Source organism: Drosophila arizonae, chromosome X, assembly GCF_054131065.1.
Source record: "Drosophila arizonae isolate 15081-1271.41 chromosome X, UAZ_ARI_1.0, whole genome shotgun sequence".
NCBI lineage: Eukaryota > Metazoa > Arthropoda > Insecta > Diptera > Drosophilidae > Drosophila > Drosophila arizonae.
In genome coordinates this window covers 22,026,589-22,054,483 of record NC_142927.1, presented here as the reverse complement: position 1 = coordinate 22,054,483, position 27,895 = coordinate 22,026,589, and the positions used below count along the sequence as shown (strand labels likewise).

Sequence of the window (27,895 nt, the reverse complement as noted above, 5' to 3'; positions counted from 1 at the left end):
GAACTCGAGCTGTCCGATTTTGCCTGGCAACAATAATTTAAGTGCAAATGCGAGTGCGAGCATTTGGGCAACGTTTACTAGGGCTGAGCGATTATCGTGTTGTCTAGCAAACGTGACACGAGCAAAAACGATTATATAGCGGAATGAGCTGACCAGTAGATTTATTGACATTTAATAAAAGTCAAGCGACTAGTTTTGCCTAGCATTATTAACTATTGAAGTATCGATAGTTATCGATAATACTTAAGGTTGATATAAGCTAATTTTATGGCTACCCTCTAGGTTATGTACTCTTACCTGGATGACTATGCCAATATATTATGGTTTATTATGCATTTTTATTTTTGATGAAGTCATCGATAACATTTACAATTGATATTAACCAGTTTAAAGCAAATTATTAAGGTTGTATAGTTTTGCATAGATGGCAATGAAAATGAGTGATGCTTAACCGTGCATAATTTGCAATTATCGATAACATTATCGATAGTGTTTAGCAGTGATATAAAACAATATATTGGTTAATTTGCAGAATATAAATTGTTGCATAGATGTATATTTCAAGATATTTATCGATAATCGATAATAATTGGCATCGATATAAGCATTTTTGAAGAATTTCAGCGTTATAGCTGAATTTTGCTAAAATGTCTGTGGTTACGAACGATGGTTAGTATATATGGTAATCGATTTCCAATCAGGTTAATGATCATATTTAGCATCGATATAGGGTAATATCAATTCTTACATTTATTATCTAAACTTATCGATTATGAATTGATATAAACCGATGTATAATTTTCTTGTCTTTACATCGACTTTTGCATTAATGTTTCAGGTAGTACACCCATATACATTAATGAAGTAATTTCGTTGAATTAACTCGTGTCATCTAGTGTTGCCCCCATCTCTAAAAGGGACATCAAGTAGCACGCTGTGCAGTTTCGACCAGCAGCTAGCAATTAGAAAGAGTCGTTAAGCAAACGACTGCTGAATGTTATTTTCCTAGCTGCTGCTGCTGCTGCTGTCTATTCGACCATCAATTGCAGCGCAATTTGTAAGTAAAAGTCAGTGGTCAAGTTTTGGGTTATCTGCTCGACTGATGCGTGCACGTTTTGTGACGAATGGGCCACTGTGCGGCAATTGAAATGAGATATTACTCTCGATTGCACATGAGTTATACCAGCTATGTATGTACATACATATATGCATGATATGCTATGGCAAACGGAGCCAAGTTAATCTATTTAGCCAGCTAATTGAACATCAGCAGCAAGTTACTCTACAACTTCAATTTATTTTATCCTTTTTCCTTTTGTTTTTTGTTTTTTTTGTCCACTTTATGTTTCTCTTTGTCAGAGATTCGTGCTGTTGTCAATCAGGCGAAAACTTCAAGATTCAACATTCCACAAGTTGGGCAAAGCGTAGCTACCGTACAGACTGTACTAAATAATTGACTGAAAGGGAGGCCACTTGATTGATAGCCAAAAGCTTTTTATGCTATCAAATAGTTAACGAAGCGTAACAGGTAAGAAATACCAAAAGAAAAACATCCTCTGCCATGGCTGATATGGTCTATATGTGCCTGCCCGTGTGCGTGTGTGTGTGAGTGTTTGCGTTAGGTTGAGTGCGCCACACACAATCACACAAAATGCAGTTGCAATCGCCTTAGCACTTCACCCAACTTGAAAGTTCTTTACCTTGGGGCATCAGAAGCAGCAGTTGCATCTTTTAAACTTTGGATGGAACAGAGCTGCTGTCGTCGCATTTGTTTTCACGCCAAATGTAGCTTTTTTTCATTTTTGCAAATTGTTAATTGTATTTTAAATTTGATGAGAATTTGTAATCAAGCATCAGACTCAGGGGCAAATTTTTGATCACTTCCTTAGGCATTAAGGATACCTAGTAGTTTTGCTAAGGTATTTGATTTTTGTTAGGTAGAGCTGCGCTCGTTGAAGTTAAATTACTCACGTACAACACATACTAATAAATGAAGTGTATTGACTTTAGAATGAATCGTTAGTAGTCAATCTAATAGCTTTTCAATGTTGAAATATTTAAAGAATTTTTGATTTTTTTGGCTAATGACTATTAGGGCTTAAGTAAGGAATTGAGTTTATTTTTTTAATAGAAAAGATTTTTGATGATAAAGAATTCAAGAAATAAAGTCGTAAGCAAATTGCTATTGAAACAATTCTGTCAATTCCTTCCTTCTTTCTCTCTCCTTTCTCGGTATAACAAATAATTATGCATGACTTTTAGATAATAATGATATTATTCTTAATTTTAGCTGATTTCCCACGAGTTTTCTATCATAGGAAACGTCTAAAAATAAGAGAATATAATGAAATAATGATGTGTTTTAGTTAAGGGATTCAAAAACATACATAAATACATATACATATATATGTACAAAATATTTCCAGCTATAGCTCAGACTTAACTTGTAGTTCTACTCAAGAATATGTTTATCTCTTTCAATAGTTGTGTTACGCTGCATAAAAGTATTCAGCTTTCGCTTTCCTCCAAAGTTCTCAGCACTGTTGATATTGTGGTCAGTGTGGACTTGATTGTCTGTGGGTAAAAATGAACATGTGTGTATAAATGTTTGTATGTGTGTGCGGTGCAAGCTGAGCAAAGACCAATTCGAATTCCCAATCGCAACAAGCTGCAGATACATTTCAAGAGTTGGAAGTTCAGCGGTCAAACATACAGCTAGGTTTTCATTTAATTGGATAAGAACTTTGAAATGTGAATGAGATGGGACAGTAAAGAGCTCGACGGCAATGGCATAAAGTGGATTTATTTCTAAAGATTGACAATGCCGCTACAATTCAGTCAATGGAATGGGAAAAAGTTGAATTCATTCAGTTTACGTTTGTAATGCAGGCAATTTGCATTGGTTGAGCGAGAGGGAAGGAGAGATAGAGGCAGTGTATGTGAGAGACGGATATATGTATAGAGAGAGAGAGAGGGAGAGAGAGAGAGGCGGATGTAGATGGGGAGAGAGAGAGGAAGAGACGGAGGGAGACAGAGAGAGAGAGAGAGGAAGAGACGGAAGGAGATAGACAGAGAGAGAGAGAGAGAGAGAAAGAGACGGAGGCATATAAAGAGAGAGAGAGAGAAAGTGACGGAGGAAAATAGAGGGAGAGAGACGGAGGGAGAGATGAATCGATCAATTGCGTTTTACAGCTGCGTTCAAAATCATTCAATGGACTTTTGAAAAAATCCAAAGCAATCCAACCCAATCAGTGATAAAAATGCGTGCAGCCGTGGCAGCCGCAACACAAGCGGAGAAATGTGTTTCTGCCATCATTCGTGGCAGCATCTGCGTGCGGCTCATCTCATCTCCGTCTCGTTTTCATTTGTGTGTGTGTGTGTGTGTGTGTGAGTGTCGGCAAACGTTCAATGTGCCATGTCCTTGTTGGCTTTCGGTATGCCTGCGCTTCAGGACATTTCTGGCTGGTGTTCTCTCTCAGCACTCAAGCCTGTTTTGTATACGCTTCATGTCATGCGGAAATTGAATAGTTTCCGGTATCGAACAATGATTACTTTTGGTTCCCAAAACGTCCGTCCACACGGCTAAGACAAGAGGCGGGCGACCGAGACGCCAGGTCGCCAGGCCAAGCCCAACACAGCCAACGTGCAACAAAATTGGTTGCTCTTGCATTTTGGCATACATTTTTGGCCCCATAAATAATGCGAGCTGCTACTGCTACTGAGGCTGTAGTTCGGATACGAAATAAGCTCGTGGCCATATGACAAATGACACTTGCTGCATTCATACTGAGCACAGCTCAGCTAGATTTCCACACTGAGCAGCCATTGAGTAAAGTCTGCAGAACGTAATCAAACTGTCTATAAAATGCTTTGTATGAGCTCAGAATTTGGTTCTATTATTATTTTATTATTGTTAATTGAAACGAGTTCAGTGCACCACCAGGGTGGTGGTTCTTTTTGCCTCACAGTGGAAAATGTATAGCTATATATTTTGTTCTTCTTCCAACATTATTTAAAAAAAAATTCAAAATATTTATGAAGCTAAAAAGCCAATTGAAAAATAAGATTTTGGCTTTCATTTATATATGGATTTTCATATTTTAATATACTATATAAGATATCAGCCATATTTAAATATAAGACAACACTATTATAACGAAGCACTCTATTCAATCGCTTCCCTGAACCTATCGAAAATGGGAGACTAGAGATAATTGGTATAATAAATGTGTATAAAATATGCAGAATGAGCCATGACAGATCCCATAAAATATATATTGTTGATCAGGGCGGTGAGCTGAAACGATTTTGCCCTATTCGTCTGTCTATTCGTTCGCGTCGATCTCAGAACCTATAAAATCCAGAGACTCTATTTTCGCTTTTTAGTTCCCTTTTAAGCACACACAGATCGAGTTAGTTTCGAAAAATCGATAACTTTTACCATTTTAGTGATATCGAAAAAAATCCTGATTGACATTAAGCTATAAAAACAATAGATCTCCCATGTTATATGTGGAATAATAAATTATTATTCCTAATGACCTTTTAGCTGCTTATTAGCAGCCCATAGCAATTCATTACGCAATACTTCAATTATTTCAATATAACATATTAGAGTACTCACAGTAAAGAGAGCAGAGAGTAGAGAGTATAGGGTATATAGCATAAAGTATCAATGGTTTTTTCTCCTGCCCAAAGCCCTAGGTAGTAACTATTGTAAATTTTTTTTTCTTGTTTGTTACCTCTTGCATTTGTCACAAAATTGCAAAAAAGTTTTTGCCATACATCAAAGGCGTGTCAAAGTCTTTAAAGGTTGGCAGGCAAAACACGATTTTTTTCGATATTTATTTTCTGTTTCCCTTGCATTTCTTTAGCATTTTGTTTATGATATTTTTTTCGGTCGGCTGTTGGGCAGAAGAATAATTCATGGCGTTGTAGAGTTATATAACGCATTAGTCGATGCCGGAAGAGAAACAACAAAAAACAAAAAGCCATGGAAAGAAAAGAAGAAAACCTTATTTGCTTTTTGCTTGCCTAGGATGACGCCTCCCCGTGACATTGGACATTCCGTGTCCTTGCCATATCCGCTTTGTGCCCAATTGAAGCTTATTATTCGAAGAGTCAACAGCACGAGTTCCAATTGCCGCTGCCAATGCCCAGCCCAATGACGAACCCAATACCATTGTCACCTACCTGCCCAACCATATTGCATTCAGTGTTCAGTGCGTTTTATCAGAAGGAAGCCTTAGCATTCCAGGCAGCCTTTATTTATGCCACATTTGCCGCATGAAAACCCACAGTTGCAACTCACCTGCAAATAGAAGAAGTAGAGAAAACGAAAATTGGGATTTAGATTGGGGTTTGACTCTCAGTTCTACTCAGTGCGGTTCAGTTCGTTCGGTGGGCGGGGTTAGCAGGCGGCGCCAAGACCAAGGCGCGTGTTTTCCATTTAAAGAGGCTGCTTTGCATTGCAATTGTTGCTATAAAATATGCGACGTCATGACGGATGCGTCTCGCTGCTGCTACCCAACTGATTGGGGCAAACAGAAAATGTCGGAAAATGGAACGGGAAATAGCTAACGGAAAATCGCTTAACACTCAACATAATAATAATAACGATGCAAAATAAAGAATTATGTTCATGTTGCGCAAGCTGATAGATTGTCTCGCCATGAATTTGTAATCATTCAATTATTATTGATTGCAGATCTGCGTTAGCTAATATCGATAGCTCGTCTGATGAATATTTTCTAGGATGACGAATTTGCAAAACCATTTTCTACGTGATTTTTTATTTTTTTTGTAATTTTGAGCATAGTGGTGCGAATTATTAAGAATTTTCATTTGAAATTAAAATAGTTCTGAGCGTTGTGTTTATTGAAATATATATTTAATAATAATATTAATATAATAATAATATAAAATATTTAAATATATTATATATATATTGTATTGTATATATATATAGAAATCTCTAGTCGAGACTGCTCGACTACGAGATCCCCTGAACCCTTGGAGCAATAGATATTTCAATAATTTTTCGCGTCTTTCAGCTTACACAAGAAACACGCACACACACACACACAGGCACGTACGCACACACAGGCACACATACACACACACGCATACAGACACACATACACACACACACACGCATACACACAAACGCATACACACACACATACACACACACATACACAAACACATACCCACACAAGCAACTTGATATGCGCGCTGTAATTACGGACATTCTAAAAAAAATTTGAAGTCTCTAGCTCTTATATCTTCTGAAATCGACGCGTTCATACATACGGACAGACGGACGGACGGACAGACGGACAGACGGACGGACGGACAGACGGACAGACAGACGGACAGGGCCAAATCAACTCAGCTCGTCGCCCTGATCAAGAATATATATACTTTGTGGGGTCTGCCACGCCTCCTTCTCCCTGTTACATACATTTCAACAAAACCATTATACCCTGATTTCCCATTGAAAATGGGTTCAGGGTATAAAAAGTTATTAAATATTTTTTGTATTGACAAATATTATTATTACTCATTTAAATTTTGCTCTGCTATTTACGCTGATATTTTCGAGCGTAAAATTCATGTGGCAAATATTCAGTTTTAAATAGAAAAATAATTTGATTGCTTAACGATTCTCGTCTCGATGTCAATTTGATGAAATTCATTCAAGTATAGAATTTCATTTTCAGCTGAGGCGCATTTTTGGGTCAATTACAAATTCTTGAGCGGAATGGAAATGCAAAAATCTGATGCGCTGGCCCCGCATCAATAATAATTTTAATTTAAATAACAGGATCATCGTTTAGTCAATTCTGTTCTTTCATTTTATTTTTCTGTGCTCTCCACATATAGAAGGCACGTGACGAGCCGGCGGCGGTGTGTTGAGAGCGTTAAGGAATGTTCCCAGCAAAGTTCGGTTCAGAACCCCCTTGGGGTCAAATGTGATTTTGTTTACCTAAAAGTTAAGCAATTTATTATTAAGAAACTTTTACAAGCGTCGCTACCAAAAGAACGAAAGAGAGAGATAAGCAGAGAGGGAGAGTGAGTGAGAAAAACAGCGAGAGCGAGTAGGCCGCGCCTCAATTTTAATGCGAGGCTAGTCCGAAATGTATGCCATATACTTTAATGGGATGACCTGTGTATGAAAAATGAGCATATTAAATAAAACATAACAAGAAACTCCGGCCCAACTCCGGCCGGGGCTAAAGGCCATGAATCGAAACGCTGAAGGGCTGCCAAAAGCCGGGTCGTTACGCTCACAATGTCAGCGCGCCAGAGTTTGAGTTATTAACAAAATATGAAATAACCAATAAAGTTTACAATCTCTGCATACATATATTAGACCCTGAATGATTTCGTGAAATACGGGCACAGCTGTAGTCAGATTCTAGGAACGGCCAGTGCAGAGCGCTAGACAATCTCGTTCGTAATTGTGGCTAAATTTTATTGACAAAAGAAATGGAAGAAACTTTTTCCGATCGAATTGAGTACGATATTTCCTTGGAACTGAATGGACTGTGGATTTAAATGGAGCAGTCGAGCGGCAGCGACTTAGCTATGAAACTTTTCAAGTTCTATTTTTCTTTCGATATAGAGCTTTAAAAGCTTCATAATGAGTTTAAAAAAGATTCAACTGTCTTAAGACTGTGGAAGAGAAGAAGAAAAGAGTAGAGTAGAGGCATTTCAATCTTCTAAAAATGATTGAAAATATATCATATCATTAGCCAAGAGTAGCTGAGTCAATTTTCAAGACCTAAAACTAAAAAAAAAAAAAACCGTTTTAGCCCGTGCCTAGATATATCTGCTATACATATTTTTGGTTTGGGTTGTCTATACGAAACCACATTCCAGATTTAAAACCTCTCTGTTATAATAGATATAGCATTTTCGGATTTGCTATGCCTTTAGTGGGTATATATAACTGATCTAGATACTTGATAAGATTAAAATACCAACGAGCATAGTTATCAAATTTCAAGTCTTTCATTGCCTTCCAACGGACAGCACCAAAAACCAATATACTCTCTCTGATTGCTGAATGTGTATGCAAAATAAATCGGAGCAATGCAAAGTGCGCTAAAGGGTTATTAAATGGGCTATTAAATATACATATACGGGTAATCCAAAAATTATAGATAGTTAAAATATATTATGAGAGACCCTATAAAAAAGTCTAGATCAATTTAAATAAAAGGAAAGATAAATAAGAGCATGCCAATCACAACATTCATAGATTCCTTTGGATTTCAAAACATATGCATATAATATCAAATATTATATTCCAAATCGATTTCAAAAAGAGATAAGTACTTTCATGATATATGCTAAAAGAAAAACAGAAAAAAACCTTTACATCCTACGCCAATCAATCACGTCTCCCACTTATTGAGGTCGACTGAGGGATGAGGAAACGGAAACGGCTAAAAATTGACGTTGTTCATTAATGAATAACGCATTAAATATGCATCAGTTTAATTTGTTTGTTGTTTTGCTGTTTGCATGTCTTCCGTCTCGTTTCAACACAGCAAATGCAAAAACAACAACACATAGCCATACTATATGAAAATAAAAATGCAAGTAATTAATTTCACACGGAATAAGTTTGCAAACTTAATTGGCTTAGCGTTGGCTTTTGACTGATTGCCAGCCAGATCGGACCGCGGCAGTTGGCGGTTGACGGGGGCGGTCGAGGCTGGGGAGCCGGAGGCGGGGTTGGCGGCAGTGGCGGGCCGCAGCACGGGTCGGAGCGATAAGTTTTTTTAGCATTAAACATTCAACAACATTCACTTAACGCGCGCGCCTCTCTGCCCTGTGCTCCACTTCGCTTGACTCTGTCCCACTCGGCTCTCCACTCTCCACTCTCCCCTTTCCTAACCACCCTCTTCGGCTCGACGCTCGCGCCTCGTTTTCATTCGTGCACTTAACTTTGCATTTGCAATTGCCTTCGCAGCAGTCAAAGCTTTAGCCTGAACTTTGCCATAGCTCCCCTGAGCGAGAGGGAGAGGGAGAGGTAGAGGTATAGGCAGAGGGAGATGGAAGCAATTTCGTAGCTGCAATCGGATTCGACATAAGAAGCTTTGGAAAAATGCGAGATGAGAGATTTAGTGGTCGTCCGCCCCATTAAGATGCGAATACAATGATTTCTTTTTTTTTTTTTTTTTTTTTTTTAACTATTTTTTCTCTTTCTCTTTCTCTACAGAGATTTTTGTTTTGTTGAGTATTTGTTTTCTATTTTTCCCAAGAGCCATTAAAACTATGCTAATTATTGTAATCAGCCCCAAAGAGCGGAGCGGAGAGACAGAAGCTGAGAGATGGTGAGTGACTGCTCATATATCATTCATAGAGAGTTTATTCAGTTTGGCCGTTGGCTTTGCAATTGCCGGCGCGAAGTGCGCAAAGTTTTTTGTCGTAGAACGATTGAAATCAACTGGTTCTCGCGCGGGGCAGCTGAGCTCTAGTTGAGAACTGCATACATAGCAACCGGTGATTGGCGATCGGCTCAAAGCATTTAGGCTTTATACTCGTTTACACAGAGTATATTGGTTTTGTGTCGTGTACGTCTTGCTGTCCGAGCGTTTGTCCACCTGTTCATTGGAATGCAAAGCAAAAAATTTGAAACGGTTTCATAAAGAATAAAAATAAAGATACACAATACTGTATTTTAGCCTAACCGAAAAGTTACTCGTGAAGGTTCTGAAATCTCTCCTTTATAGTTGATCCAAAAACAATTTTAGCGCCTCTTTGGGAGCGTGGTACATCAAAAATATGCTACAATTTTGATGAGCATGAAATTAACCTCTTGCCCGAAAGATGGCAGACGGTAATAGACAAAAATAGGAGGATATACGTTTTCATAATCTATTTTGCATAATAAAAAAAAATCGTGTTTAAATTTCACTAAAAACATAATCGAAATTACTTAGTGAGCGACCCAATATATGTATAATTATAGTTATGTTAAGCTTCTTTTAATGATTTGCCAAAAATGAAATGATTGAGCCCTTTAAGGGGGTGGTAAGTCGTTTATAACTTTATCTCACATAGTTTTGGGTCTGGAACCTCGAATTAGAGCATGTGAGTATTTATTAGATTCTCTATATATCGATGCGCGATCCTTACTAATGCCGATTTCTAATAATTCAACGCAGTTTTACTAGAGATTGGAAGTTAGGAATCTCGATTCAACTATTTTCGCAACATGAACGAGTATTAGGCAGTCAGTAGTAGTGCTCGATTGTCACATTCTTGCTTATTACTTACTAATGAATTGCGAATTTATTAGTATTTACTATAACTTTCAGAGCTACATTGCTTTGTAAAAGAAACAAATGCTAGAAATGCGAAAGAATGTTTTAATTATAGTAACTAGAAACTAATTAAATTTTAACTATACAAATTAAGTGAGGTCCAGCAATATTTTCAAAATTATTCACTAAATATTTCACTCAATATTAGCCATAAATATAGGGTAATATATAATATATTATAGATTCAGATCTAATCAGAGCAATAATAATCTGATAAGCTTCCGTGGAAATCACAAATGGGCATTATTAAGGACTTTTACTCAGAAATATATATAGATGTGTATGAAAAAATATATGTATACATATAATATAAATTAAAGTATTATAAATTAATCTAAATGATTTTAACTTTTATTACATTTATTTTTGCGCATATTACAAAAGAAAATATCTTAAATCGAAAGTGTATAAAAAAATGCTTATCTTATGCAGACAGAGTATGCTAGTAACGTAAGCTAGTTAGAGCTCCCATCTGTATAGATCTAGCTTGGCATCACAAATTGACAATAATCATATCTTGACTTGCAATTCAAGAATTGTTTTGGGTATCGACTATGCGTAGAATAAAAGTGCACTAACTCCTCTTATAAGATTTTAATTGTTGCTGTTGCTGTTGTTGTTGCACTATAGATGACAGACAATGCGAAATAACAATAACAATGAGTCGAACAATAAAATGTGCAAAAAAAAAAAAAAAAAAAAAAAACAAAAAAAAATTACAATCTCCAGCAATACGCAGTGAAAGCTACTAGATAATAAATCTTTCCGGAGTTGTAGGTGAGACGTGCCGGACCTTTAATTTACCTGTTTGACATGTGCGCGACGCTCGAATTGAATGCCCGCCGGATTATGATCGACAATGTCTAAGACCTGCTCTGCTGCTGCTGCTGTAGTTGTTGTTGTTGCAGCAGTTGTTGCTGCTGCTGTTGTTGTTGTTGCTGTTGTTGTTGTTGTTGTCGTAGGTGGTGTTTGCGTTGTAGCTGGCGCTGCTGCTGGCAGCGAGATGGAATCAACATTGCCCTCCATTAGCGCATCCGCCGCTTGCAGCATGTGCGGCATCGGCATTAGATTAATGGCGCCAATCGAGTTGGAGTTGCTGCTGCTGTTGCTGCTGTCAGTGTTGCTGTTGCTGTTGCTGTTGCTGTTGCTGTTGCTGCTCCGTAATCCAATTTCGATAACAATTTTATTGGGCTGCGCTGCCTGCTGATGCTGCTGCTGCTGCACGGACTGCGGCTGAGCAGTGCCCAGCAGCCGTTGCAAGTTTCTGGGATGCGTTGCCGCTGATATATAATTGAGATCGCTCTTGGATAGATGATGCTGTTGGAGCGTCGAGTACTGCTGCTCGACGAGGGCGGCGCGCGTTTGGGCCGCCTGATGGCCGCCATTGGCCGCCGCCGAGTCGCTGGCGACCTTTTCGCGCAGCTTCACGATATTCGATATGTTGATGCTGTTGGTTAGCGTGATGCCCGTGATGCAGACCAGCACGATGGTCAGCAAGACGCCGCAGATGACTAATGTGGGCATGCGAAAACATTTTCGGCTGCACATTTTGTACGCACACTTGTTGGCTCAGTTATCGGGCAGAGTTATCGTTGATCGATTGTTATCGCTGACGAGAGCGCACATATACATATATTACTACTACTACTATTTGTTGCTCAATTCAAATACAGTTAGAGTTTCTTGTTGTTGCTTTTGCAGTTTTGCATTTGCTTTAATTTTGTAGTCTTTGTCTTTTGCACTTTAGCCCCGCCGTCGCCTGTGGTCAGTCGGCTTCGGCTTCGGCTCGTCTGTGCCCTGAGTTCGGCTCTCGATTCGCTTTCGCACTCTGCCGCCCGCTGTGGTCAACGTCTGCCCCGTTGCGCTGCTGAAACTCGAATGCAACTGCAGCGGCGCAGCTGAACTCAGCGCATTGCTTTGACACCGTTGTTTGTCGCTTTCGTTCTCGCTCTCTTCGCAGCTTCAGCTTTGTCTCTCTCTCTATTTTTTGTTTTTTGTTTTGCGCTCTGCTGCGATAACTTCAGCTGCACGTTCACCTTGGCGCCGGCGCCGCCGCCGCTGCTGCTGCTGCTGACGGCAAAGCCATTGCAGCTGCGCGCTGCGCCAAGTCAACTTGCATGACGTCGCTCTGTTGTTGTTGTTGTTGTTCTATTGCGTTAGATTATATTTAGCTTGTTGATACTGTTATTGCCTTTGCAATTAGTTTGAATGAGTTTTAAGTTTGGTGTTTTTTTTTTTTTTTAATTATTATTATTTTTTTATTGCTTCTGCTGCTACAAAGGACCGTAGATAATACCAAAGAAAGACATGAGTAAGACACAAAATCCCTGAATCCACAACATATTGGAGCTGAGCCTGAAGTCGTTCGCTCGCCAAGCTCAACTCATTTGCCTATTGCAAAGCAATTGCTCTCTGTTTAACCACTAATTAAAATGTCTGCAACATGGCTGACCTCGCTTACAGTAATTCACGTTAATTCCGTTGACTTCTTAAATTCATGGCACCCCAAAATCAAGTAAGACTTCCCTAACTGGGGCTGCCCGACTTGTAGTTACCCTGCATTATTCGCTAGATTTACAAAGTCTTCAACTCCTGATTATTATTATTATTATTATTTATTTTTTTGTGCCAATATCTGGGAGGATGGCTAACAGGTATCTAAAATTCAAAATATATAAAGCCTCTATGGTCATTACAGAGATTAATATGTTTATTTAAAGTTGTCGAGCATTTACAGTAATCAAGTTATGTGAAAAAAATCATATTATCGATTTTTATCGATAGTATGAAAAAGCGGATATATAAAATTAAATAGTCATTATATATTTGAAATTTAAAATTCTTAGTTTTCTAAGCTTAAGAAATCGCAGAATTTACACTCGCAGAATTTACACTCCAGTTGTAGACCAACTAGTAGTTACCCTGTAAGTGCGTTTTACATCTGACATCTGACTCATTTCAATTGTGCAGCTCCATTAAGCTTTAAATAGTTAGCAAACTTTTTTTCACAGCTGTTTTCCATGCACTCTAATTAATCGAGCGACTCTAAACTTTTCTGGGAAAACTGAAAAGTTTTAAAGGCAATGCATATATGAAACCTATAAATTAATTTTCTACTGCACTTAAAATAATATATAATTTGTTTATAAAATTCAAGCTGACTCAATTCATGTCAAAATCCATTAGTTCTATATACCCACTGACATGCTTAGACATAGGGTATATAGATATGCAAGCTATGCTATGCTTTTGCCACTATTTAAGGGCTCTACGTCTTATTCTTTCTGCTTCAAATTAATTAAACAACGAAGACGCAGCTTCATTAATTGAAATAAATAGAAATACAAAACGAAAAAAGAAAAGACAAAAAAGGAAAAAAACAAAGCTCAAGATTGCGACACAAGCGGAACGTGAGAAAACTGGATGTGGATGGGTGCGTGTGCTGAATAAATGGGCAGAGGGCACGAGAGAGAAAGAGAGAGAGAGAGAGAGAGGTAGAGGAAGGGAGGAATGGTGGGCAGTCTCGGTGGGTCTGTGTGGTGCTGCGGGGAGCAACGTTTTTATTACTCGTCGATGTCATTTGCCCGAAAATATTTCGACTAGGCAACAGGCGTTAATATTCAATTAAGCGAATTCTTCGCTGTGTGTGAGTGTGAGTGGGTAAGTATAAGTGCGTGTGACGGAGAGAGAAAGCGAGTGTGAGTGTGTGTTGTATGAATTATACGCTCGTGCGTGTGGAAGCGTGTCAAAGCTCTCGTATGTCGCTCAATTAAATCCGCAAGTTTAACCCAAGCCACAAATAGAACAAAAAGCCACACGAATCCGAATTCAATTTCACAGCTGAGGCAGGAACCCCACGCAGGGCGCAGCGACTCTGGTGGGGGCCGAAACCGGGTCCGAGCACGTGTGCTGATCCCATGAAAATAAAACGCTCAATTCGAACAAAAGCGAGACTCAGACGAAGGCCACGGATTTGATAAGCTGCATAAAAGGGTATTACGAGAAAAAAAATCTGATTTACAGCATATATATAGAAAGAGAAGAAGTCTAATTTCTTAATTGCTTTGCGATAATTATGGGAATGGATCTAGAAGAGACTGAGGATGCCTCGAGTCTTCCTTTGCCTAATTCCAACTGTCTGAATGAGAGAACTCTATATAAATCTTTAATGCTAATGGAAGCAAACTGCAGAAGGGTCTATAAAAGGGTATTACGAGAAAATATATATAGAAGAAGTTTAATTTCTTAATTGCTTTGCGATAATTATGGGAATGGATCTAGAAGAGACTGAAAGTGTCTTGAGTTTGCCTTTGTCCAATTCCAACTGTCTGACTGAGCGTTCTATGTAGATCTCTAATGATACACGGAAACAAACTGGACCCGAATAAAAGAGTATTACGAGCAAAAGCTCATTTACAGCATAGAAGGAGTGGAAGTTCTTAATTACTTTGCGAAATTCATGGGGGGAATGGAACTAGAAGAGTTTGAAGGTGCCTTGAGTCTTCCATTTCCTAATTCCCAATTCAAGCTCTCTGAATATATGCTTTAATATCAAACGGAAGCAATCAGGAGAAATTTCCATTCACCATGCACAAGACAATGAGAGATGCCTAATGAGGGCAGAAAGACTATTGGGTTTGTTGGCAAAACAGCATCGAAATGTTCTCCTAATTCCACTCGGCACTCTTAACTATTATGAGTAAATGGCCTGCTTATAGTAGATGCTGCTGTTTGGCTGGAATAACACAACCGGGCCCAAGCACTTAAGGGCGATGCATTTATTTCATTGCATTGTTGTTCGCAGCTACACTCAAGCGAACAGTACTTAAGGTGAGCAGACTGCATACAACAATATAATGCCGGAGAATATGCATAGTTGGAGCTCTCGCATGCCAATGCACAAGATATTTTATTTGTGTGATTTTCGAGCGAGCATCTTGTCAAGTTTCGCCTCGGCTTTTGAGTAATTATTTTCAACAGCTTTTCGCTGGCGCTGCTCAAGGCGGCAGACCAGCAAACAGATTGCATTACGGACATAAATTTAACCAAAAAGCGCCCAACCAACGTGGCCCAGCCGCTGCTGACAATGGCACAGCCGGAAGTGTAGAAGAAGAATAAGTTCTGCATTTATGCAGGGACACGGCGTCTGTCTCACTGTGTGTGTGTGCGTGTGTGTGTGTACCTCTATCTCTATCTTCTGCTATCTACCTCTCACTCTCCTTCTCTCTGTGTATGCAGGCGTGTGGCAGGACGTTGGCAACTTTATTAAATTAGAGTAAGTAAATTGAAATTTTGCATAGCATAGTTTTGTGCGCAACGCTTCGTATACGTAATAAATGCATGCATGCAGCCAGCCAAATACCCAACGGACAACGTCAGGTCTTCAATTAAGTTTCATAACATATTTTACGCAATTACAAAAGAGTTAATAACATATCATCTGTTATTTAGATTTCATTTAAACTCGATACTATCCATATGCATGTGCACAAAATGTTTTCAGTTTGCACAGAAATTTCGCTTCGACTCGAGGGAATCGTATTTAATCTGTTTGTCTATTACTAGTGCAAACTAACTGTAATCCTTTCATTTCAGCATTTGATTTGTTCAATAATTTGCACTTTGCACTTTGCACTATTGTTGTTTCGTTGTTGCCAAACGAAAAATGTTTTGTTTCCATTCACACACACAAAGGATAATCAGAAACAAAAGCTGGAGATATGGCCACCATTTGGCATTTGGCATAGGCAAACACAACAGAGAGCGAAGCTTAGCTGTTGTTGGCCGACTGTCAACAGCGCTGACATATCACATGCACGTTAGATTATTATTAATTATTTAATAATTAGCTATCTGATGTCTTTTTCATTGGCGGTACCAAAGCAAACAAATCATCTACAACATCGTCAACGTCAACAGCGACGTTGACGGCAACGCGAGACGCACAAATGTTGCTAATAAATATTTATAAATCCTGTCTGCAAGTAAATATCATCAATTATATGGAACTGGCACTAATCATCAAATATATCAAATAACAGTGTTCTGGCCGATATGCAAGAGTTTCTTTAGTCGATCTGCCATAGCCATAAGGAGGAAGTAAGAAGTAAAAGCCCAATATACTCATATTTCACTTTTGAGAATAGTCATATTTATATTTATATTTATATTTATATTTATATTTATATTTATATTTATTTATATATATTTATATTTATATTTATATTTATATTTATATTTATATTTATATTTAGATTTATCTTTATATTTTATTTTTATATTATATTTATATTTCTCTTTATATTTATATTTATCTTTACTTCTTTAATTTATCTTTATATTTATATTTCTATTATATTTCTCTTTATCTTTATATTTTATATTTATATCTTTCTCTTTCTATTTATATTTATCTTTATTTTATCTTTCTCTTTATATTTATCTTTATCTTTCTATTTCTATTTATATTTTTATCTTTATCATATTCTATTCTATTTATCTTTCTCTTTCTATTTATATTTATACTTATATTTATATTTCTATTTATCTTTATTTTTGTTTGTATTTCAATGGAAACAGACTTTAAAATAGTTAAACTGCTGCCAAATTAGATCAATTATATTCGGCATTATGTAAGTGTTTTATATTTTCGTGGGAATTCATGATTATAAATTAATTTAATTAAAAAGCTATAAATACATATGCAACACTTTTATATTTGCAGTGAGAGAATAAAACTGATTAAAAATTTCCTAGAATTTGTCGATTATGCTTTATGCTATATATATATATATATATATATATATATATATATATATATATATATATGTAATTAATTGTATATATATATATATAAGTAAGTAACAAATTGGACTTATCAGACTTTTAGGGAATAATACGATTATACTTCAATTAGGCACATTAAATTTAATCAATATATTTATTTAATTAATTAATTTATATATACATATAAAGTCCCTTTTTTCATTATTGGAAAACTTCAAATTTGTTGGACTATTTGTTGAATTATTTCCCAAGGGATGAACATGATAATATAATATGAACATATATTCAAATTTTAGCATTTTGTTCATCTTAAAGAGCAAAGAGAGAATCTGTCATTATCCTTGCCGTGCATTGCGCGTATTGACAGTAATCTGATGCCTCATTATAATTACTGTTGAATGAGATGCACAGCTCTTAAGAAGCTGCGCTAGCAGCCTCACGTAACGTCTCAGAGAAATGGGCCCAAAGGGTTTCAAGCAGCTCTACTAATTAGAGACGCATTCCAAGTAGTATGAATGCGTCGAGTTCAGTTGGCTTTTAGAGAAATTGAAACCGCAGATAGAGACGCACTCTCGGATTCTAAATGTGTTCAGAGACAGACGGCTGCAAATAGCCAAGGACATGTCGTGAGCGTGCAACCTTGGATGTAAATCAGCGTACCAAAAAAGAAGAAAAATGAAAGAGACAAAAAAAAAAAAAAAATAGGGGAAACATCTGCTAAACAGAAGCCAGTGAGCTGCGCTAAGCCTAAATGGAATTGTGCTGCAGCAGCAGTGGCAGCAGCGACAAACGTGGCCAAAATGAAATGAACCTGCCAACGAATTTTCATGGACAAAAAAGTGCCAAATGACACAAGAAACAACAACGACAGGATAAAAAAAAAAAAACGTAAGCCAAAGGAAAAGGAAAACAAGCAGGCAATGCAAACTGAATAAACCGGAATTGCAACAAGAAGACAAAAACGGCCAAAAAGTTGGCCTAACAGCAAAATACACCTTAGTCTGCACATTTCCAGTGATTAATATTGATAAAAAACGAAGTTTTTGAGAGGTGAAATATGCAGAGCTATTACTAGCTGACTTAGGAGGAGTGTTTGTGTTGGCAAAAAATACCCTGTAATCAAGTATGTAGCAATACAAGTTATACAGGTATTCTAAATTTGATTCCTTATAATAATCATATATCATATATATATATCATATATCCTATATAAGACAGCAAGGGAGCAACAGCAGACAGTCATGTACAGGCAAACAGCAGGAGAGCAGGAGAGCCAGAGAGCAGACAGCATGAGCAGAGAGCAGATATCATATTCATATTCATATATCATATATCATATATCATATTCATATATCATATATCATATATCATATTCATATATCATATATCATTATCATATATCATATATCATATATCATATATCATATATCATATAATATATATAATATATAATATATAATATATCATATATCATATATCATATATCATATTCATATATCATATATCATATATCATATATCATATATCATATATCATATATCATATATCATATATAATATATAATATATCATATATCATATATCATATATCATATATCATATATCATATTCATATATCATATATCATATATCATATATCATATATCATATATCAGATATCATATTCTATATCATATTCATATATCATATATCATATATCATATATCATATATCATATATCATATATCATATATCATATGCATATATCATATATCATATATCATATATCATATATAATACATCATGTATCATACATCATACATCATACATCATACATCATACATCATACATCATACATCATATATCATATATCATATATCATATATCATATATCATTTATCATATATCATATATCATATATCATATATCATATATCATATATCATATATCATATATCATATATCATATATCATATATAATATATCATATATCATATACCATATATCATATATCATATATCATATATCATATATCATATATCATATATCATATATCATATATCATATATCATATATCATATATCATATATCATATATCATATATCATATATCATATATAATATAATCATATATCATATATCATATATCATATATCATATATCATATATCATATATCATATATCATATATCATATATCATATATCATATATCATATATCATATATCATATATCATATATCATATATCATATATCATATATCATATATCATATATCATATATCATATATCATATATCATATATCATATATCATATATCATATATCATATATCATATATCATATATCATATATCATATATCACATATCATATATCATATATAACATCATCACATTACAATGGATACCCTGTAAAATGGTAAATGCCATAAATTGTATGCATTGCTGCATTTAGCTGGCTTGCATTGCGTATACGTAATATTGGCAGTTGGCATGTAAATGTACGGCAGCAAAACAAAGGACATTTAATACGACAGGGTGCAGTTAGGCAGCCAACAGTCAAGAGCTAACAGCTAACAGCCCGCTGTCAGTCTGTATTCTATTGCAGCGCATTAAATTATTAAAACAGCACCACAGCCGAGTTCGAGACAATAAAAGAACAGCAGGAGCACTAAAAGCAGCAGGAGCAGCAACTGCAAGTCAGTTAGTTCTGTGCATGTCCACTACTGTCTCTGGCAGCACACATCGTCCTTCTGTCTGTCATGTGACCTGCTTTCAATTGTCCTGCTGTGCTGCTCCTTTAACTGCTGCTGCTGCTGCTGCTGCTGACCATTTGAGCTGTTGTTAAGCAGCAGCAAACACGATACTCGCCTTCAATCCAATTCGGTTTGCAGTCACCAGCTCAATGCCAGTGCCAATGCAGCTGCAGCCGAGCAATCCTTTGGCCAACAAAAGATCTGCCTGCTAGTAAAATCAATACCAAACCCAAAGAAACCTATCAAATATAAAATGTCGCCGAAACGAAACACTCGCAGGAGCCTAATTAATTACAGTCAATGCCGAAAGCTCAATGATAATAGCAGCTAACAGCATTGAAATACTGAAAAAAAAAAATACTAGATAATTTTTGTTGTGGATTTTATGCCACAATTTTAAAGAAATCGAATTTCTCTAATTTCTAATTTCCCTTATTCAGTTGAACAAGCTAGTTCCTTTTACTTCCACTTAAATATAAAATTCTAACATTTTCGCTTTTCGCACTTTACAAAAATATAATAATCGTGTATTCTATATATAAGTTCAATCAGATTAGACTATGTCATGAACTACTCATATTGATGTCTTCGTTCTTGAACTGAACTCTAGAGTTAAATGATCAATGCATAAGTTCTTTTACAACTGAGGTAGACTAGTTCAGTTCATGAACTACTCATTCTGATACAACTGTCGATCCCTCACACTTGGTTCCAGACCAGCAGAGCTCAAGTAAACTACTGAGCTAGAGAGTTTAGTTCTTGAGCAAGTGCATAAGTTCCCTAGTTCATTTAAATTTTATGTCAGCTTTAATGAACTGTCAAGCTTTTTGAATAGGATTATAACACTAACGAACTAATCTGAACAATGCCGAAATTTGTATATACTACCAGAGACAGAAAACTTAACTTAAAGCAAAAGATAGGCAGACTTGAGATATCATAAAAGAGCAGTTCATTTTGGAAAACAATAGCTAGATATATATAACAATAAATGTATATACATATATGGATGTTTTGAGCTATAGAAAATATAGGAAATTTGTAAAGCGTATTTAAAAAAAATACTAAAAAATTATTTGCTTTGACTGTGGCTTGCATTTCAAGTGGATGTCTGAGTCGCAGCTCATGGGCAAAGTGCCAGACATGTCTGACAAGACTCTGTGTACATGTGTGTACATACATATGTACATATCATGTACATATACACATATATTTCAGCCTATGTGCCTGTGTCTCACAGTCGCATTTGCATTTGCATTTTTGCCTCCTGTTGACTGCCATCGCACGCTGCGTGCTGCAGTTACAGCCATTTTTACTTTTTTTTTCGTTTTCTTCTTCTTCTCTTTTTCTGCTCTGTGCAACAGCGACATAGTGCCGAACAGAAGAACATTTTGCCGGACATATTCGACGTGCAACATGCAAATTGAATATTAAATCAAAGAGTTGCCATAAATTATGTTTGCTGAATTTGCAGTTTTTAATTTGCAAAGAAAGATCAGAGTTTGCCAAGTCTGGCTGCGGCACAGTTAAAACATGTGAAAGCCATTCGCAAACACACATGTGTATATATATATATGTATAGAGCGACAGAGAGAGAGGAATTCACAGGTAATCACAAACTCGTTCTGTTTGCCAAAAGTGATAAAAAGATACGAGAATAGATTGAAATTGATTCAGACAGAAATGCAGCGTGGACAGCTGAACGGCCGAGTGATAAGCATATAGCTTTTATTTAAGTAGATAACAGAAAGTTTTTAAATTTCCTAAACAATGTCAGAACTATATATGTATATAGGCAGAAAAGTCAACTTATTTTATTGATCAATTTTTTATTTTTTTTTTTAGTTATTTTTTTCTTTTTTATTTATTTATTTTTTTTTAATTATTTTTATACTCATTCACGAAAGTGAATCAGTATATTGGTTTTGTGCAATGTCCGTCTTGCTGTCCGTCCGTCTGTCCGTCTGTCCGTCCGTCCGTCTGTCCGTCTGTCCGTATGAACGCAATCTATTTCGGCGCTATTGAAGCTAGAGACTTGAAATTTGGAACACATACTCGTGTATATCTCCGATTTATAAAGTGTTAAAATTTTCCCGATCCGCCCACTAGGGGCGTGGCAAATCGGAAAATGCATTTTCCGATATACCAGAAATCATGTTTGCTGAAGAGCTAGAAAGCTGAAACTTGGTATGTAGGTCCGCGTTGACCACCCAAGATCACGAGCTATGGCGGATATATCTACGCCCATTGGGGGCGTGGCAAATCGGATAAAACTGTATCTCCTAAAGTTGTAAACCTAGAATGCTGAAATTTTGCACGTCAGCTAATGGTATGATTCTATAAAGTCTGAAGATAAATTATAAGTCTACGCCCGTTGGGGGTGTGGCAAATCGGACCTGAAGATATAGTGATTTTTTAAATTCTCCTATATTTTGGACACTATTGATGGCAGAGACCTCAAATTTTGTATATATACTCGGACTGATCACCCAAGACCAAAAAGTTTTGTCGGATATATGTCCGCCCACAGGGGGCGTGGCAAACCGCAAAAGTTTATATCTCCTAAAGTATAATAGCTAGAAGCTTCAAATTTGGATAGTTGAGTTACTGGTAGCCTCCTCTATCGATTCCCCAAAAATAATTTTTACGCCTCTTTAGGGGCGTGGCATATCGAAAAATACCCTGTAATTTTCACATTTTTGTAGGGTAAGCATTCAAACTTTGCAGTTAGGGTAACGTTATCTCTTTCTAAAAACTGACCAAAAATGAGGTGTCTACGCCCAGTTGGGGCGTGGCAAATCGGAAAAACCTGTATATTCTACAGTATTAGAACGAAACTTAACTACTAAATTGTTGATGGGATGTGAATGAGTATTCCGCAGTCGGTAACGCCCGACTGCAACGTTCTTACTTGTTATTTTAAAGTTTTATTAATTTTTATTTTTTTTATTTTTATTTTTTTGAATTGGTATAATTAAACAATTTCATTTTTTGGTAATATTTTATTATTATCGTTATTTTTTTTTTTTTCATTTCATTTTCATCTATCAATTTTGATACATATATTTACGAATCTATCAAAAATTACAAATAATAAAAAAAATATATTAATTAAACAAATTAATTAAATTAAAAGCACAAATTTTTGTTGCTCTACAATAAAATCGAAACGAATTACAGTCTATAGAAATAAAATTGAAAAGTAAATTTTAAAAAATCACTAAACGATGCCTACTTAAATATCGATATAGTTTTTCATTTAAATTATTTGTCCCACATTGAATTACATTATCGAGTTTTTCAAATGGATTCCTAGCTCTTTCGAGAATATACTCCAATACGTATGTTTATCAGAGATAATGTGGGTAAAATATTTTCACAAATTAGTCCAGTAGCTCTGACATACAAGAAAAACATTTACAGCCGAGTTACATGAGCATAGTAGTTCAACAAAGCATCAAATCAGTTCAATTGTTTATTTTGCATGTAATAAATACATGTTATATATTGCCTCAATTGTTTGCTCCTGACTTCTGCCAAAATTCCAGTTAATTGTATATTCAATTTGTGCCTTCAATTAAGTTCCACTTCATTTGACACTATATATATATATACATATATGTATATACATTTCGTATATTTGCAAAATATCCAATACATTGCATAGCCTGTCCCTCTGTCTATCTATCTCCCTCCCTCTCCAGTTTTGCCATCCCGAATATGGTAAAAGGATTTTCTGGTTTCGAATTGGCAGCAGACAGGCATCAGTTGCCATTTGCCGTTCGGGCTGATGGCAAAAGACAGCTCCATTCAGCAGCAGCTGCAGCAGCAGCAGCAGCAGATACCACAAAATGGAATACAAAATATAGCTGGGCAATTAAAATGCAACGAAATACGAATATGCGCCAATAAAAATACAAATAAAAATGCTAACGACAAAAAAATTGGCCAAAAAGTCAGCAGCGAATTATTTTCACGATTTGTTCCACGCTGCAGTTGTTTGGCGCGCCAAAAATAAATAAATAAACTGCATGACGTATGGCAAAAAACAACAACTTTTGCCAAAAAAAAAAAAAAAGAAGAGGCGCTCTCTGACCATTAGATATTCTAAGCTCTGCTAAGAGCTGCTATTCCAATTATTCCATATGTTCATAGTAAACAATGCATGCACATACACACACACACACACTCACACACAGTCATTCACACACACACACACACGCTCTGCTCACTGCGCAACGACTGCGCCTTGGATTCCTTCCATATAGGCTTTATTATAGGCATTTAATTGTTGAATAACTCTTCTGCTAGATAGACTTGCAAATTCAAACTTTCAGAGCAAACTGCATTGCCATTTAGATGTGTGCTGTGTGTGTTTGCTAAATCACATGTCTTTAGTGTTTGATATAGGATGGTAGAGAGGAGGAATTCCAAGCCCAAAATATACTAAATAGTATATAGAAACTATAAATTTGCTAGTCTTCTAAGTCTGCTGCATCTGTTGTGAAATAAATTGAGTTTTCATTAAAACGTTCAAAATGTGAAAGGAATTCAATTCCACGTGGAAGGCGAAGGCAAAAATCATTGTTGGTGTCAAATCATCTTTGATCCATAAATGAAATAGTTTTATCTGACACTAATGCTCTTCAATCATAACTGCTTTCGAGTGTATTAACATAAGTTTAGGAAAACTGTCAAATCCAGCTGCATTTACTGCGAATGAATGCAATGGACGACGTAGAAGACATTTTCTTGAACTGCAAAAGGTGATCAGAAGACAGAACCCACTTGGCAGAACCTGACGATGAAGTCAAAGTAAAGACAGCAGAAATGTGCAGCAGCATAGATGCTTGGAAAAAAGTCTGTGACTTCGTTGAAAAGGTTCTAGGCGTAAATACGACCTGGATGCAGGAGCCCACATGGCACTACTCAAGGCTCTACCATGAGAAAATGGATAGTTTCTGATTTCAAGGTGGGAGACAGTTCTTGAAAACGAGTTTTTTAATCGGTAAGCAGTAATGCAGTTCGACACACTAACCAGAAAAAGACGACCGACGGACGGTGCACACAGCAACTTTACTTTATAATTATCATCATTGATAACGGTCCATTTGACTAGAGAACAAATCACAAATAAATATGCATATAAATTAATTAAATTTCAATTTTAAGAGCTTTTCTTCTGAATTTTCAACTCATAACTAATTTATAGAAAAAGCTTCTGTACCTTCCCATTAAATTCAGTAAATCACAACATAAACAGCCAAAGTAGACAATCGTATTAGGAAATTATTTGTATAAGATAAGAAAGGAAACTAAAATTAGGTAATTAACATAGATACGGAGAATATTACATAATGATTAACATAAAATCAATTTGTCTATATATGAATAACAGATAAATCTACTTCTACTATATCTATCAGAACTAACTATTGTATATATGTATTACAGCTAAATCAACTACTAAATCTATCAGAACGAAAAAACAAACTCAACCTCGATTGTTGGCGAATTTTCTCTGTGAAAACTTTGTAAAAAAGAAATCCATCGTGACTTTTTTCTCCACTCAGTAGCAGCTACTTTATTATATGACAGCAAAGGAGATTCAGCAAAAAACGGTGCCGTGTGGTTAAGATCAGCGTTGTGCCTTCATGTTTTTATACAAATTGCACTTTTTGCCTGGTTTTGCTTTATGGCTAAAAGCATTTTATGTGTGTGTGTGTGTGTGTGTGTGTGCTTTTTGCTTTTATTGCATACTTTGAAGCGGAGCAGACAAGAATTATGACACGTTGACAAAACGGCGTTGAGAGCGCAATGAATTATTAATAAATGAGCGCAAGCCAAGTGGCACTGTCGCGCCATTGCCACCACAGTTGACAGTCGCTATCACTGAAACTGGCCTAGATAGCAGCTAATAGTCGCCACAATTGCCAAAGTCAATCAAATGCAAAAGGATTGCCAACCAAACATCACATGAAAACCCAAACAACGAATAACAAGTTAAAACTTTGCAATCGGGTGTTATCGACTGCAGAATACTCATTCAGTGCACAAATACAGCCTGCTGCATTTACCGATTTGCCACGCCCATAATTAGTATATATGTATATATTATTTCAATTGATTTGATTTGTTTTGATTTGATTGATTGATTGTGGTTTGTAATCAAAAATTCAACTCTCTAGCATTAATAGAGCTCAAGATATACAAGGATTTGTATAAATGACTATATATAGTCAAGTTCAATTTGTCAGGCCCATTGTGAATATATATATATTAATTGTATATGATATAGCCGAATACATCAATTTTTGCTCAAGCTTTATAGGATCGTAACAGAAATTTACGTGCCAAATTTGGGCATTTTAACAATTTGTGCTTAGATATATCTGCCATATTTTTTGGAGCTTGTATTGTCAATTTGGCATTGCATTCCAAATTTCTGAGCTATCGAAAAATGTATTAACCGATTTGCCACGCCTCTAGTGGGCAGCTTGTGAAAATTTGTCCACATGATAAATCAAGGGTAAAATTTAGGAAATGCTTTGCATTCATATGGACAGATGGACGGGAAGACGAACCGAGCACATATCCAAATATACTCTTTTCACTTTCGTGAATGAGTATTGCAAAACAAGACCCAGCAACAACAAAAGCCACGACAAACTACAATAAATGTAAATTTGTCTTGACATCAAATCAGACGTGTCAAACAGAGTCGCCAAGTACAGAAACAAGTGTCCGGAAGCAGCAGCAGCAACCAAAGACAAAGCCTCTGGTTCTGGCTCCATCCGAGCTGATGAATGATTTTTATGCCGTGTTTTTATACCCTTGTTTTCGTTGCTTTCTTCCTTTTTCTTTATTTTGTACTCGTTTTTTCTTGTTTTTTTTTGTTTTTTGTTTTTTTTTTTTTTTTGCAGTCAGGTCAACGACAGTCAGCAGCCGACATATGTGTGTGCATACACACAAACACACACATACACGTACATATATCTAAATGGGTTGTCTTCAAAATTCCAGCGAAAGCAATTTAAAATAAAAATGTATAAATTTACAAGTAAGAAAAACGAAAGCCATTTGTATACGCAGGCTTATGGATTGATAGAGAGAGAGAGGAGAGAGGAAGAGAGAGGGTGGTTGACGAGCAGAGAGCGGGTTTGGGAGAACACTCCTGCAGCAAGGCTTACACATTCGGGTAGACCGCTTGGTAGACCAAATTTATTTGGCCTTGCTCAAAAGTAAACGTAATCTTACGGAAAGCCATGTATTTCGTTTCCGTATGCTGGTTTGGCTGCAGCTGCAGGCGCAGGTGCTGGCACAGGTGTAGGTATACAAAAGACCATCCTAAAAATATACGAAACAATCAGTGGGGCTCACAGTTAGATTAACTGCGACGATAAAGCGCATAACTGATTGGAGTTTTAATAATAAGCTAAAGGCTAAACACACGCTAAAAAAGCCAAAGCCAAAAGCGTAGCAAACAGAAATGTCGCATCTTCTTAGTTGAGTTGAAGTCACGTCCATACTTTGATTTTATGTATCTAATATAATTTATTTTTATTTATTCCGTTCTTTAATTTATTTATTCATTTTGTTCAATTATTGATGTATATATTTATTATTTTATTATTATGTATTTCTTTATGTGCCTATCGATGTATTTATTTATTTAGTATGCATTAATTTATTTGTTTTCTTTTTTTAATATTTATCTATTCATTTCATTTAATTTCTTTATTTCTATATTTTATATAATTCGCTTTGTTTTATTTTAATTTATATTATTATTTTGTTTTATTTTATTTTCAGTTTAGTGATTTATTTATTTTCGTTTTTTAATTTGTAAATATGTATTTATGTAAAAACTAAGAATTGATCATTTTTATGCATTTTTTTATTATTATTTTGCTTATTAATAAATTGCTTGCTTTTTAAATTTATTTTTTTTTTTTATAGATATAAATATATTTTATTTAATTTTTAATTTTATATCAATCTGTTCATTTTATTTTGATTAAAGAGCTTTTAATTTCTTTAT

At 35.9% G+C, this 27,895-nt stretch overlaps 1 protein-coding gene across 8 annotated transcripts in view; it reads right to left on the bottom strand.

Annotated features, from left to right (window-relative positions):
- The window catches only part of alpha-Man-Ia (alpha-Mannosidase class I a), an 83,961-nt gene that overhangs the window by 39,568 nt on the left and 16,498 nt on the right, over positions 1-27,895 (bottom strand). For 2 of the 8 annotated variants that reach the window (XM_089474269.1, XM_089474268.1), the window contains exon 2: positions 11,145-12,613. The exons of 5 other annotated variants lie outside the window; for them this stretch is intronic. In XM_089474269.1, the coding sequence (XP_089330395.1) occupies positions 11,145-11,888 (744 nt within the window). In that variant the 5' untranslated portion in view covers positions 11,889-12,613. The remainder of the gene's footprint in view (positions 1-11,144; positions 12,614-27,895) is intronic. One more of the 8 variants, XM_089474270.1, reaches the window with a different exon arrangement.